Genomic DNA, 16344 nt, shown 5'->3' on the forward strand with positions numbered 1-16344 from the left:
AGACGATGGACTCTGAAAAACAAACTGAGGGTTCTAGAGGGGAGGGGGGTGGGAGGATGGGTTGGCCTGGTGGTGGGTATTGAGGAGGGCACGTTCTGCATGGAGCACTGGGTGTTATGCACGAACAATGAATCATGGAACACTTCATCTAGAACTAATGATGTAATGTATGGGGATTAACATAAGAATAAAAAAAAAACTGAAAAAAAAAATTAATCATTTAGGAGAAAAAAAAGATAATTTAATCCTAGCTCTATTTTTCAATAGCAAAATGAGTTAATCACCTCTAATAAATTATTACTATAAGAGAATAAGCCATAAAAACAAATCAAATATAAGGCAAGGATATGGCTAAGATGACACATATATATGGAAGAAAAACACCATAGTAAGAGAAATAATTTCTGCCTAGATCAGTCTTAGGTGAATGAAATTATCCAATGCACTGAAAATCATCCAGGGATATTTTTGGCAAATACCTGAGATTAGTAATACCTATTCTTCCATATACACTTAACATGGATTTTGCTAACATCTGAAAAATAACTCAAGTAGGGGTGCCTCGCTGGCTCAGTCAGAGGAGCACACAACTCTTGATCTTGGGGCCATGAGTTCAAGCCCCATACTGGGTGTTAGAGGTTACTTAAGTAAACTTAAAACAAAACAAAACAAAAAACACAACCCTCAAGATGTAGTGTTTCTGTAGTACAGAAATCCATACAATTACAGTAACAATTCTACAATTCAGGCAACAAAGCAATAAAATATTAGAAATGATAACATATCCAACAAAAGGAAACATATCTTACATCTGGTGTAAATCTCTGGAATTCAGCCATCCAGTTAGGAAGTGTAGACAAAGGGCCACAGACGAGAAAAGGTCCAGGTACTCCTCTCTGAATCATCAATGCAATTGTAGCAATGCATTGAACTGTCTTTCCCAATCCCATTTCATCTGCTAAAATGCCATTAATTCCATTTTCCCAAAGCATCTGGACAAAATAATACACTGTATTTAAATTCTGATATAAACACCTATTGGATTAGCAATAGTTTATTTCTTCTTTTTACCCAAAGATGATAATTATGATAAGACTGACATATTCATGGTTGTAACATTTATGGGAAGTTCGTTATCAAAGCCATAAAAGTGTTGGCAGTCTTGAATACCAAAAATTAGTCTAGATAAATAAATATGAAAATAAGTATTTACACACAAAGGTTCACATTTAATAATGAACTTGGAAGGAACAACTCAAGTTGTGTTACAGCACATTAATAGGTTATTATATAGATATGAACCAGTATCTTGTATTAAAATTGAGAATTCATTACCCTGAGCCATTCCATTCCTTCCACTTGGTACCATCGCATCACTCCTCCTGTGAAGTGTTTTGGTTGTTGAAAGGGTACTGGCTGTCCATTACATTTCCGAACTGGGTCAAAAAAGAATTTAGTATTCTGCCTAACCGTTTGAGACAATCTATCTTTAATTATACTATTTGAATCTTTGTTTTTCTGAAGGTCTTCTACACAGAGATTAGAAGAGGAGCTTTCATTCTGTAAAGAAAAAAGCTTAATTAGAACTTTGATACATAATGCTGCTACCCTCTATTTATCAGAAAATGTAATCAAAATTTACCCAGTCCTATAATCATCAATCAGTATAGAGAAATAAAATCATTTGTTGAATAAAACCTTAGAGATAGTTACCCCCATTCCCCCACAAATGCAAAGCCATTGAAAAAAAATTCTGAAAATAACTCTTACAGATTACAGGCATACACTACTGAAATGACCTTTACAATTGTACCTACCATCCAAACTTTTAAAATGAGCTACTCAAGAATTTATTGAACTATTTTCTTAATAATAATTTCTTTCACCCAAATCAAAGATAATGGGTAATGTCTATAAAAAATAGAAATGAAAAAAAAATTTCCTTTCAAGGAAAAAGAAACATTTATTTCCATCTAAATATTACTTTTGTTGAAGGAAAAGGGGCAAAGTAAATAAAGTTTAAGAACTCCATACATCACACTTAAGAGTATTAACTTATCTCTGATGATACTCATTACCAACTTATGACCAATGACAGATTTTACTGGTTAGTGACGTCCACAACTCTGTTTTTTAAGAATGTGAAAATGAGGATTGAGTCAATTCAGATGGAAGTCTTATAAATGAGAAGTCATAAATAATGCCACAACTAGATATTCAACTGGAAAATTACAAACCCTGAGTTTCACCATTCCATACATAAAATTTGTGATGAACATCACAAACATCATAAAGTAAAACCAGAACTGTAAAGCTGTTAGAAGAAAACAGTATCTTGATAACCTTGTGATAAGCAAAAATTTCTTAAACAAATAAAAAACGCACTAACCACCAAAGGGGGGAAAAAAGCCATAAACTGAGCTACTATAAAACTTACAAGTTCTGCTTACTAAAAGATACCATTAAGAAAATGAGTAGGCAAGCCACAAACAGGAAGAAAATACAGTACATAAATCTGACAAAGAACCTGTACATTATATAAAGAACTCATATATCAACAATAAAAGGGCAAGTAACCCAGTAAATGGGCAAAAGATGTGAACAGAAACTTTATAAAAGAAAACATACAGCCATTAAGAACATGAAAATATACTTTACATCATTAGTAATTAAGAAAATGCAAAATAAAACCACACAAGATCATTTCACTTTCAGTAAAATGGCTAAAATTAAAAAGACTAACATGAAATGCTGGTAATATCAACAGAAATTTTTATACATTGCTGGTGAGATTAAAATAGTGTGTTCACTTCAGGAGAAGAATTTTCTTATAAAGTTAAACATACATTTACAGTATAACCCAGCAATTCCATTCCTAGGTATATATCTAAGAACATGAAAACATGTCCACACAGACTTGTACAAAAATTATCATGGCGGTCTTATTCATAAGTCACAAACTGGAAACCATTCAAATGCCCATCCAGAGAATGGATAAAGAAATTATAATATTCATTCAATGGAATTCTACTCAGCAATTAAAAAAAAACTAGTAATAAACTCAACAATATAAATAAATATTAACTATGTTGAGTAAAAAGTTAACAGGAAATAAAAGATAAAAGACTACATATTTAGATTTTATTTGTATAAACTAGCCTGTGATAAAGGTTAAAAATTGGGCAAAACTGTCTGTGACAGAAGTCAAAAAGCCGTTGCCTCTAGGTTTGGTGGTGGGGGAAATGACTGGCAAGGGATATTAAGGGATCCTTCTACCATATGAAAAGATTCTAGATCTTGATTTGGGTGGTAGTTACACAAATGTATACATTTATCAAAATTCATCAGAATTAACACAAGCATAGTACACATTTACTTATTGCATATTATAAAATGGTCAAAATTCCATAGTAAATCATGGGAAATTAGACTGAAGTTTTATCTTTAAAAATGCAACTAAAGGGGCACCTGGGTAGCTCAGTAGGTTAAGCAGCTGCCTTCAGCTCAGGTCATGATCCCAGAGTCCTGGGAAGGAACCCCCGTGACCCGCCCCCCACCGCCTGCTCAGTGGGGAGCCTGCTTCCCAGTCTGTCCCTCCCTCCCTGCTCATGGGCGCTCTCTCAAATAAAAAAAATCTTTAAAAAAAATTTAAATAAATATGCAACTATATATTGTAAAAAAATATGCTTAAAAGATTATTTACATTTAACCTTGTTGAGTTATAATTATATCATAAACTAATCCCTATACTGAACAAATAAAAATCAATGCATTTATATAAGATGTAAATTTTGGCCAAAATTATGATGGGCAAACAGAATATATCCCATTTTATAATCATGTCATCAATTTTCCCAAAAGCCTATTAATCTTTGATAGGTAAGTTAATTTCTATATCCCTTGGTGAACATTTGCATGTTACAACTGTTTCTGCTTCTCTAAGAAATCTTGTACTTGAAGGGACATGGATAGTGAATACTCAGGTAACAAGGAATCTCTCCACATAAAATGGGGGTGGGGTGAGAAGCCTTCCCAAACAGATCCAAAGACAATATTTAATGTCAGAAACAAGATTAAGGCATCTCTCAGAGCTTCCACAAGCTGTGCAATATATACATGTGGAATGCACATGGTTACCGGCACTTGCATTACTGCTAAACTCCCAAGGACCCATAAACTAATATTTACACATTAAGGAACATGCAATAGGACACCTTAAGTTGATATATAAGGAAGAAATATGATAGGATAAGAAGTGAATTTTTTTTTTTTTAAGGTTAAGAAATAGAATAACTGGTGAGAAAAAAATGTACACTGGGGATTAAAGGAACTAATGATCAGGTAAACAGATATGGATCCTACATTTAATCTCTCATAAATCTCTTACCTCGATCTCCTTTTTATTTTTTTTAGCCACGGACAAAATTTCCTAGAACATTGAGAAAACAGAAATAAAGTAACAATGTATGTCATTCATTCATTTATTTATTCAACAAGCATTTATTCTGTTCTAACTTCATGCCAGGAAAATGGGCATAAGGCTCTCAAGGTAATTAAAATACAGGGCTCAAACTGGTGGACCTTAGGCAAAATTAAGGTTACAGTGTCTTATAAAACTCTGCATTAGTTAGCAACACTTAAAAACTGGGGTATTTCCTCCTAAATTTTCCAGGGTTTTTTTTTTTTTTTTTGGTTTGTTTTTTAAACCAAAGCTTATCTGAAGAGACTTAAGTCCAAATCCACACATGACAATAATTCTCTAGAACAGGGATTGGCAAATATAGCCTGTGGACCAACTCCAACTGGCAACCTATTTCTGTAAATAAAGTTTAACTAGAACAAAGTTGAGCCCTATTTGCTTAGTTTGTTTATGACTGCTCTCAGGCTACAATGGCCAACTAAGTTGTGTTGAGTAGTTGCCCACTAAATTACTCAAAGCCCAAAACTATCTGACCCTTTATAGAAAAGGTTTTCTAAACCCTCCTCTAGAGTCTAAGTTGTGGCTACTCCTCGTATTTAAGGATTCATTTCCAAATGTATTATAGTCCCAACGCTAGCCCACTTTAGGCTTCTGTGGATAGATATCTGATTTTGCAATCTTGAGCAAGAGGCAAAGACAAATAAATTAAAAATAAAGAATAGAAGTGTTCTGATTCTGAAGTACCTACTAGATACTAAGGGTATGAAGACAAGCAATACCAAATGCTACTTGATGAGTTAGGAGAGTATTATATCAAATTATCTGAAAAAGTTATCATCAGGGCATAATCATTAAAGATAAAGTTAGGGTATGTTTCAGAGAATAGCATGTACAGAGGACAAAGGGGATGAAATGGTAGATACATTCAAGAAACTTCGAATGTATCTTAAATTTAAGATACACAGAATGATAGGACACATCAGTTAAGAGGCTGAGAAAAACATACACGCTTACATGTGTTGTCGTATGTGTATGTAAAGTATTATGTAAGTATAGATATTCATACCCTAAGGCTGAAGGGATATAGGAAACTGACAGCAGAGTTGTCTTTTAAAATAAGTAAAAATAAATAAATACAATGACTAAGCTGAACCTTTTGGAAAACAATTTGTGAATGAATCAAAACAAACATAATACTATCTATGAAGTACTGTTAAAAATTAAACCTTGTAACTAAACTCCTGACCCTGCTTACCTCTATAGCCTCATGCTTTACTTTCATTTATATATAAACTGGTATGTATTTTTAAGTTTTTTGAACTTGTCAGGAACTCTCCTGCCTCTGGACGTCTGGGATGTAGCCCTGCGTCAGGCTCCCTGCTCTATGGGAAGCCTGCTTCTCCCTCTCCCACTCCCCCTGCTTTGTGTTCTCTCTCTGTCAAATAAACAAAATCTTAAACAAAAACAAAAAAACAAACAAACTGCACGACTGGCTGAATTTCAATAAATCTAAATAATACTTAAATAATAGTGTTTCTCAAACTGTAGGCTATGTTCCATGATCAATTAAATGGGTCTCGACCATTATTTATTCATTTTTTTTAAAGACTGTATTTATTTATTTGACAGACAGTGAGTGAGCACAGTAGGGGAAGCAGCAAGCAGAGGAAGAGGGAGAAGCAGGCTCTCCGCCAAGCAGGGAATCCGATGCGGGGCTCGATTCCAGGACCCTGGGATCATGACCTGAGCCAAAGGCAGACGCTTAACGACTGAGCCACCCAGGCGCCCTGACCATTATTTTTAAATGAAAGAAAAAAAAGAAGGAAAATATCAGAGTGCATCCCTACTAAAGACAAGTATGTGAAATTTTGTATTTTATACTTAAAGAAGATCTCAAGAGTTTGAATTTCAGGTTAAAGAAAAATATAGTAGATAATAATGTAAGAATGTAACATTAAAATATGCCTAAGGGATATTTAAGGTTTGTCTAACTAAACATGCTTTTTAATTTCTATTTTATGAGGTAACAAGTGAGAATAGGTAAAAAAGGATCTGGTTTTAAAAATGACTATATGGGGGGGCACGTGGGTGGTTCATTCAGTTAAGCATCTGCCTCTGGCTCAGGTCATGATCCCAGGGTCCTGGGATCGAACCCCGCATCGGGCTCCCTGCTCAGCGGGGAGTCTGCCTCTCCCTCCAGCTTGTGCTCTTGCACTATTTCTTAAATAATAAATAAAATCTTTTAAAAATAAATAAATAAATAAAATGACTATATGATTTCAGTTCCCTAAAGGTCCTCAACAAGGAATAAGAACAAAGTTCTGAAGATAAGGTCTTGAAGTTATGAGAAATTTCTGATAATAGTAATTTCCTTTTTATTATAATTATTTCTAATTAGGCCAAGCTCATGTTCCCTTAACGAGCAGAAAGACAGTGCCATTTTCTTCCCTGAAATAGTCCCTTAACAATCTGAAAAGCCAAATAAGTAAAAGCAATCCATACAGCTAAAGCTGGTTCAAAATCCACAACAGGTTTTACTCAACAGTGAATCTTATGTGCCCTCCCCACTTTATTTTTACCTCTTTTGACATGACCTCTGAAATATTGTAGGATTCATCTTCTCTTCCTCTCTTCTTTCTCATAACTATTAAAAAAAATCATTTTATTTTTAATAGCAATAAAAGCGAAAATATAAACATACCGTTCAAAAGTAGAACAAGGAAGTTTACCTGCATTCTCCTCACTTGCATCAATGGAATTTTTACCCTACAAAACAAGAATTTAGGATATTATTCTTCTAAGGACTTTATGGTGTTACATATTAAAAGACATTAAGTAAATGTTAAATGTTCCTTGCATTTGAGCCACATCTATAACTCTTTACTATTATTCTTACCAACATTTAACCTATTTCTACATTTCCCCACTAGAACTTGTTTATAACCATATTCCTTTTTCTTGATGACTCTACTTTCCTCAATTTTTTTCCATTTGATATAGTTCCAAATTAAACACAGAGGGCATTTTTATTTTGAAATTACCATGTACATTTTCTGTAACTGCAGGTTTATACTGAAGATATTCAATGGGCAGGATATTGAAGAACTACTCATTTTCAGTACATTTTTAAATTAAATACAAGTGAAAGCAGAAATAAAAGAGAATATGGATGTAAAAATATTAGTGAGGGGAAATACAGGAAAGGAAGAGATGTTAAAAAAAAAGTTTCAAAATGAGAGTTGGATAAGAAGATCAAGAATAGGGAGACAATATGTGTAAGAAATCAAAATAACAAAGGTAAATTTTATTATTTTTTTTTTATATAAACCCCACACCATACATGGGGCTCAAACTCCCAACCTGAGATCAGAGTCACGTGCTCTACCAACTGACTGTATCAGCCACGTGCCCCAAGAAGGTAAATTTTAAAGTTAAAAAGTTAGAGGATTAAAAATATAAATTACGAAAAGGGACTGGTGAGATGGAACAAACAGAACTTAATGGTTCACACCTTTAGAATACAGCGGGGGAGAAAAACCAAAACCCTGGTATAAAAAGTTAGCTGGGCAAAACTGAACAATACATTAAACCTACAGGTTGAAGAGTAGGGGGTAAATGATTAAACAAGTAAAATTATCTTATAAGTATATATTCTTCAAAAACTTAAAATAAGTCCCTGGAATTAATAACAGAGTCAAATATTATCAGTTTTCAGTAATTGTTTTTATTGTAAAATTATCTACTTGTACTTTGACATCACCACTAACCACACTAAGAATCAAGTGGACTTAAGGGCACCCTTATTGGCATTTTGATATTACCTAATAAAGTCAGGTTAATAAAGAAGTGTGAGGTCAGAAACTAACTCCAGCAATACTATTTATTGAATATATGACTTTCAGCAAGTTACAGTCAATTCTCATTCTGTTCTATACGATAACTATGAATACTAGATCAGTGAACATTGAATCACTGCTTCTAGGAGAAATACAAGCTTAAGTTCCAGCAAGCCTCTGGTCACAATTTATCAACTGATCAAGACAACCCTGTTTTATATGTGTTGCTGTTTAAGGACATCTTATTTAATACATATGTTAACACTGAACTCAGAGCCAACAGCACTATAATCCATGCCTTAAGGAAGCTTAGCTCAAACACACATATTTCCTTCATAAGGCACCTCACAGCCTTCTTGCACTAGAAACACTAGATGGCACTTTAGCACAATATGGCCGAGGGCTACCATTTTAACAGCAAAATCAACAAAACCCAAAAAAATGCAAAAATCATGACATTAAATCAACCATGAAAAGGACATTTGTTTACAGAGTAACAGCTTAAGTAAGGCAGAACACCACTTTGTTTAACCTTGGTTGGGAATGTGTAAGTTAGAGACTCAAATTTTTTGCCATTCTGCATAGCCACATGTCTGTGAGTGACCATGAAAACCCAAGTATTGATTCTGGAGTCACAGATAAATTTTACAAGTAGGCTAACAGGCAAATATGGAATCTAGGAATAATGTGGATGGATCATACTTTATCTCTTTGCCTCAGCTTCTTTATATGTAAAATGCGGATAAGAACATTACCTAAGAGATGTTCTGAAATTAAAAAAAAAAATGTAGAGGCACCTGGCTAGCTCAGTCAGTGGAGCATGTGACTCTTGACCTCAGGGTCTTGAGTTCGAGCCCCATGCTGGGTATAGAGCTTACTTAAAAAAATAAAAAATAAATGTAAAGCTTAGAATACATGACACACAGTAAGTACTCTAAATGTTGCCCTCTCTTTTCACTAGTACAACTCTTGTTTATACAATTCCCAACAATATGGCATTAAACAGCTTCATGTTAAAACAAATTTATTCCAAACATCACATCTAAAACTCAGGCTGCCCTAAATGAATGATCTATTATCTGAAATGTTATTAGCAGATATACTTAATCTGCTCCAATTTTGGCTCCACTGCTGCAGCTATGCACAAGATACAAATTTAAATTATTATGGATCCACGTTGACATGATGAGGTTGGAGGCATTAAGGGGAAGGAATAATCATTATGAGCACCAAAAGAGCTGACCACTTATAAGAGTGAAATTTTGCCATTATGAAAAACAGAATTAAGAAACCAAAAGGGTTATACTTTAGCTTTCCTTCCATACCTAAAAATACTGAGAAACAGATTTTACATGTTTCTATGCAGCTTATAACAAAGATAGGTTTTCAAATAAAGGTTAAAATTAAGTAGATGATCTATAAAATTAAGACTACAGAAGAATTTCTTCAATATTTAAGGTAACATACAGGATTTTCTAGCTTACTATATATTACCTTAGTAACCTTTAAAGATTCCTTTTTTCTCTCCAATTTCTCTTTCTTCTTCTGTTCCTGTAAGATAATTTTTCCTTAGCATCACAAGTACAAAATGCAAAGTATAAAATACACATCTCAAATAACATGTGCACAATGAAGAACTATATAAAGATTTAAAAACAAGGGAGAACTTGCACTTCAAGCCTTTATGGAGCAACAGGGAACAGACTTACCCTCCTGCCTTACACCAGATAAATATATTAAACAGTGGTTTTCAGGCAATATGCAGCAAAAGAGAGTGAACACTGACAAAGGGAAACAAATGAGATGAATCTTGATTGTGCAGTTTACTGCCTGAAGGCAATTTCCAAGTGCAAATAATGAAGGGACAATTTTAACAGCTCAACAGCCTCCCTGAATTGAAGAGACAAGAGTACAACACAGAGCAGCTAGCATACCCAGGGCCAGGTACACAAAAAAAGCTCTCAAGATACACCGTCAAGACTTCAGGCTGAGTACTGATGAGTGACATGAGTATAAGAAAACCAAGGCCAGGGGCGCCTGGGTGGCTCAGTCGGTTAAGCAACTGCCTTCGGCTCAGGTCATGATCCTGGAGTCCCGGGATCGAGTCCCGCATCGGGCTCCCTGCTCGGCAGGGAGTCTGCTTCTCCCTCTGACCCTCCTCCATCTCGTGCTCTCTGTCTCTCATTCTCTCTCTCTCAAATAAATAAATAAAATCTTTAAAAAAAAAAAAAAAGAAAGAAAACCAAGGCCACTAGAAAATAGCAAGTGGAATAATCCCTGTGCTTACAGGGGGTCAGAAACAGTTCATACCCATCAGGCAAAGTGACAAGAGTGCTCAGAAGAGGGGCTGAGTTACTACCAGACTAAAAGCTGTTCCATATGCACCCTAACAAAACTTTAAAAGACAGACAAAAAGGGATTCAAACCATTCCCAAAAGGCGGTTAAAAGATATATGCCTTGGGTGCCTCGGCGGCTCAGTCAGTTAAGTGTCTGCCTTTGGCTCAGGTCATGATCCCAAGGTCCTGGGATCGAGTCCTACATCGGGTTCCCTGTTCAGTGGGGAGCCTGCTTCTCCCTCTCCCTCTGCCCTTCCTCCCTCCTTGTGCACACTTGCTCTCTCTGTCAAATAAATAATAAAATCTTTAAAAAGATATATGCCTTATAATAACTCATTTGGGCCAGTGCAAAGGCCCAAAGGCAGAAAACACACCTGGAATGAAGTCTGGAAAGGTAATAGGGTTAAAGGAGAGAGCTAGACTGCTTATAGTCTTGTGGACCATCATTAAGACTTTGGGTTTGTCAGGGCACCTGGGTGGGTCAGTTGGTTAAGCATCTGCCTTTGGCTCAGGTCTTGGATCCTGGGATAGAGTCCCACATCAGTCCCTGCTTAGCAAGGAGCCCAATTCTCTCTCTCCCTCTGCTCCTCTTTTCCCCCTTCATGATCTCTCTCAAATAAATAAAATCTTAAAAAAAAAAAATGATTTTGGTTTTGTCACATTCAATGTAAACTAGAAAACAGTGAAACATCATAGGGGTGGGGACACCTGGGCAGGAGAAAGGAAGCACTGAAGAAAAATAAATTTTTTTTTTTTTTTAAGATTTTATTTATTTATTTGACAGAGACAGACACAGCGAGAGCAGGAACATAAGCAGGGGGAGTGGGAGAGGGAGAAGCAGGCTTCCCGCAGAGCAGGGAGCCCGATGCGGGGCTCGATCCCAGGACCCTGGGATCATGACCTGAGCCGAAGGCAGACGCTTAACGACTGAGCCACCCAGGTGCCCCGAAAAATAAATTCTTTACTCAATAAAAATATCTTTCAAAAACAAAAGCAAATGAAGATTTTTCCAGAAATATAAAAGCTAAAAGAATATATCACCAAAAGAAAATGCAAATGAATCTATAATAACAGAAAGCAGATCAGTGACTATTTGGTGAGGAAGACAGGCAGTGAAGGATGGGAGAAAATTTAAAAAGCGGCAGGAATTCAGTCATAAAAAAGAACGGAACCTTGCCTTTTGAAACAATATGAATGGACCTGTGGGCATTATGCTAAGTGAAATGAGTCAGACTTAGACAAATACCATATATAACACAACACAACAAAACACCCCAAGCTCATAAATACAGAGAAAAGACTGATGATTGGTGGTGGTGGGAATGAGTAACAGGTCCAAAGGTACAAATATCCAGCTATAAAATAAGTCAGGGGTATGTACTATACAGCATGGTGACTATAGTTAGTAATACTCCCTTGCATATTTAAAAATTGCTGAGAGAGTAAAGCTTAAAATTTCTTATTATAAGAAAAAAATTTTTAACTATGTATGGTAATAGATGTTAACTAGCCTTACTGTGATCATTTCACAATATATACAAATATTGAATCATAACCTGAAACTAATGTTATATGTCAATTATACCTCAACTTAAAAAAAAGGGGGGGGGTACAATTTTTTGAGTTGATGGTTATGTTCATTATCTTGATTGTGGTGGCTTCATGGGTGTATACACGTCAAAACATAAAATTGTACACTACATACATGTGTTCTGTATATATCAATTATATCTTAATAAAGCAATTTAAAAAAAAAGACTAAGCAACATAAAGTTCACAATTTCCAGCATCCAAAAACTATCACTAGACCAGGATAAAAATCAGAAAAATAAACAGAGGTATATTCATACAGTGGAATGCTTCTCAGGAATAAAGAGAATGGCCCACTGAACAAACACAAGTGAATCTCAATATGCTGAGCTAAAGAGGCAAGACACAATAAAGTGCTTACCACATGGTTCCATTTATATAATATTCTAGAAAAAGCAATACCAATCTATTGTGACAGAAAACAGAAATCAGTGATTTGGGGGCCAGGCATGGGGATCACTGAGACAAGAAAACTTCTTGGGGGTAATGGAAATGCTCTTGATCTTGATTGTGCTGGTCATTACACAGGTCTATACACTGGTCAAAACTCATCAAACAGTAAACTTAAAATGTGTGCAGCTTACTGCATGTGATTTTTATCTCAATAAAGTGACCGTTAAACAATTTAAGCTACTAGTTATAATCAATTACATACACATACCTCTAGTTGTTGCTGTTCCATTTTAGTCAATAAAAATTTGGAGTAGATATTGCTTTTCTCAAGCAAATGTTGAAGTCTACGGTACCGAAGGTCCACAGACTCTCTATCCCACGACATGCGAGCCTACCCAAAAAGAAAATTTCCATGATTATTAAGTTTTCTGACCTTTGTGTGTGATGTTTTGCATTAAGACGTAAAAAAAAAAAAACAAAACAAAAAAAGGCTAAATGCTCTTTGAGTTTAATTTACTTCCTGTAATTAATGGGGAAAAAAAGATTTTTCTAGTATTAACTTTACTAACACTGGTTTATTTTCCAAACCAAAAACTAGAACAAATAGCTGAAAAAATAGAATTCCTGGGTTCAACATGCCATTTGGTATGATGCAGCTTGGATACCAAAATATCAAAATTTCAGACACCGGACACATTTACTGGCATCCACTGAACTGAGGGTCCATTTTTGAAACATATAAAATTAACATTAGAAAGTAATCATTTAATTCAAGTAGATTTAAATTTTTAAACAATCAAATGATTTCAGAAAATTTTTACACACCAGTTTTATTTGAAAGAGCATTAGAATTAAAAAATAATTTAATTGGCTAGGAACGAGAACAACTATTCTTAGAATTATAAAACTATATTGTCCAGATGCCCGGCTGGCTCAGTTGGTAAAGCATGCAACTCTTGATCTCAGGGTTATGAGTTCAAGCCCCAGTTGAGCCTAGAGATTACTTTAGAAAACAAAAAACAAAATAAAACAAAAACTGCATTGTCAAAATATTTCAACATGCTTAATCTACTTATGATTTATTATAAGCTTCTTCCTCTCAGCATTGTGTCCCCTGAAGTTTTGCCCTTCTTTTTAGGCTTGTTTTATTCCTATTCTTAGCTCTATCTTTCACTTTTGTACACCTTCAAATTACAAGCCTGCTTTCTATATAACTTTTACACACCATTTATTCATTAAGTGATTTCTAAGTCTACAATAGGCTAGTGGCTGAGGAGGAATCCTCTTCCAGTTCACGATGACAAAGTAAAATATTTTGAAAAATACCAGAAGGCACAAGATGAAAAACAAAAGCAACAAATAAATAGTATAGTTCAGTGGTCCACAAATTTTTTCTGTAAAGGACCAAAGGGTAAATATTTAAATATTGAGCATATGGCTTATAAACACTCAATTCTGCCTTTTTGTACAAGAGCAGTAATAGGCTATATAGAAACAAATGGGCAAGGCTATGTTCCAATAAAACTTTATTTACCTAAACAGGCACAATCCAGTTCATAATATGTCAACTCAGTATAATCTGAATTTTAAAACAAAAAACCCACAACATACTAAGTGCGCTGAAGTGAATCAAGAGTTGAATTCACCTATCAAAGCCAAATACACGCAAACCTTACCAACCAGCAAGCAATTCTACTCCTGAGACAAAGTGTGTGCATGAGGGTTCGCACACAGAGGCTGAGTTAGCATAACCTAATTAACTTTAATATTTAAATGTTTAATGTTTAAGGCTTGACCCCGTAATTCAGACACCACTGTATGTCTATTGGCTTGTATTTCCTAGATATTCTATCATCTCTCCAGCTTTTCATTCAAAATACATTTTTCTATTACAAAAGCAATGACAATACCTAAGAATAAATCCAATGGAAATACGCATTTCAGAACAACTAAATATTTTTAAAAAACCCATAAAACAATCCTATCCATGCAGATAAACTGTTGACCTCTTACAAAACTATTTTCAATTCTTTTAAGACAGCGTTTCTTTTACCATTACCAATGTTACTGTGATTACCATAATCAATGAATGAAATAATTATAAATTGAAAGATGAAATTACTTAGAATTTGAAAAAAAATTTTTTTTGTAAAGATTTTATTTTTAAGTAATCTCTACACCCAACATGGGGCTCGAACTCACAAACCTGAGATCAAGTGTCGCATGCTCCACCTACTGAGCCAGCCAGGTGCCCCTGAAAAAATCCTTAACTTTTAAAATTTGCTTTAAATTTCAGTTAAAATATTCTGGGCTTAATTTAGATATATCTGCTACCTTAAATCCTGTTCAGAATAATTTAGCACACATTTTTTAAGTAATTAAAGATTAAAGATAATATGTTACACTAATTTGTAAGTAATATAATTAGGAAACTAAATCACTTATTAACCTTTAACACCAACCTTCCATATTTCAAAATAATTTTGTAATAAGCCTTATCTACCATTACTGTTTCTTAACAATTTTATTTGTTGTATTAAAGTAAATTGCAGCTGTCTGTGGAAAGCACTGAATGCCTGGCAGGAAGAATCTTTTGATAACTAGAATTAAAGAGTATGCCAATGGACACCAGCGGCATCAATTCCCCACTGTCTACTTCATTATCTCTCCCAATACCAACACCAGATTTGGGAGTGGGGCGTGGAGTTACACTTCACTCCACAAAATATGAACTATTTTCCTTTTACCTAACACTTATCGCAACTCTTACCTTTCCCCTCCCCCACTATGTACACATTAATGCTACTCTTAAGTCTTCTAGACTAACAATGACTTCTTTCAAAAGGAAATGCAGGTGAAAAGCCAACGAAAATAACTGTAGCAAATCAATGTCAAAGCCATTCTCTACTTTACAAAGCTTGCAATCTCCTAAAGCAAAGTAAATGCTTCTCATTAAGAATCTTACGCAAGCTCTTAAGTACTTCTAAATATATGCCCATAAATACTGTATTCTCCCAAAAGAAAAGGAATCTTTATTTTTGTACAATGAATTTTTTGGCCTCCAAAGACAAGTAGGGAGAGACTAATTCTTAGAATTTCCCCCATGGTCAAGTAAGGAACAACTTATAAGTGAAAAGTGTGAAAATTAATCAAATTGTTTCAATACCTATACATGAAAAAGCAATATAATAATAGACCATAATACTACTAGCTTTTTGGCAAATCACACCCTGATTTTAGTGTAAGAAATGAAGAGAGCTATGCAATTTATTCATGGAAGGATTGAAAATGCTTAATTAAATTAAATTAAAAGCAATTAAAAATTGCTTTTTTGGGGCGCCTGGGTGGCTCAGTAGGTTAAGTGGCTGCCTTTGGCTTGGGTCACGATCCCAGGGTCCTGGGATCGAGCCTCACATCAGGCTCCTTGCTCAGCGGGGAGCCTGCTTCTCCCCTGCCTGCTATTTCCCCTGCTTGTGCTTGCTCCTCTCTCTGACAAAATAAATAAAATCTTAAAAAAAATTGCTATTTTAAGTTCTGTGATGAATAACTGCTAAAGTAAAGCTAGCTTTGGGGCGCCTGGGTGGCTCAGTTGGTTAAGCGACTGCCTTCAGCTCAGGTCATGATCCTGGAGTCCCAGGATCGAGTCCCGCATCGGGCTCCCTGCTTGGCAGGGAGTCTGCTTCTCCCTCTGACCCTCCTCCCTCTCATGCTCTCTGTCTCTCATTCTCTCTGTCTCAAATAAATAAATAAAATCTTTAAAAAAAAAAA

The 16344-nt window shown here is 35.1% G+C and overlaps 1 protein-coding gene across 1 annotated transcript in view; it reads right to left on the minus strand.

The window, feature by feature from the left end:
* Positions 1–16344, minus strand: part of HELLS (helicase, lymphoid specific) — a 37828-nt gene that overhangs the window by 18116 nt on the left and 3368 nt on the right. The window contains exons 3-9 of the mRNA XM_006735578.3: positions 12845–12967; positions 9751–9807; positions 7150–7186; positions 7000–7064; positions 4388–4429; positions 1336–1560; positions 810–992 (exon numbers count right to left, since the gene is read on the minus strand). Coding sequence (XP_006735641.1) covers positions 810–992; positions 1336–1560; positions 4388–4429; positions 7000–7064; positions 7150–7186; positions 9751–9807; positions 12845–12967 — 732 coding nt within the window. The remainder of the gene's footprint in view (positions 1–809; positions 993–1335; positions 1561–4387; positions 4430–6999; positions 7065–7149; positions 7187–9750; positions 9808–12844; positions 12968–16344) is intronic.

This window comes from Leptonychotes weddellii, chromosome 6 (assembly GCF_054177405.1).
Source record: "Leptonychotes weddellii isolate Sample4059 chromosome 6, ASM5417740v2, whole genome shotgun sequence".
NCBI lineage: Eukaryota > Metazoa > Chordata > Mammalia > Carnivora > Phocidae > Leptonychotes > Leptonychotes weddellii.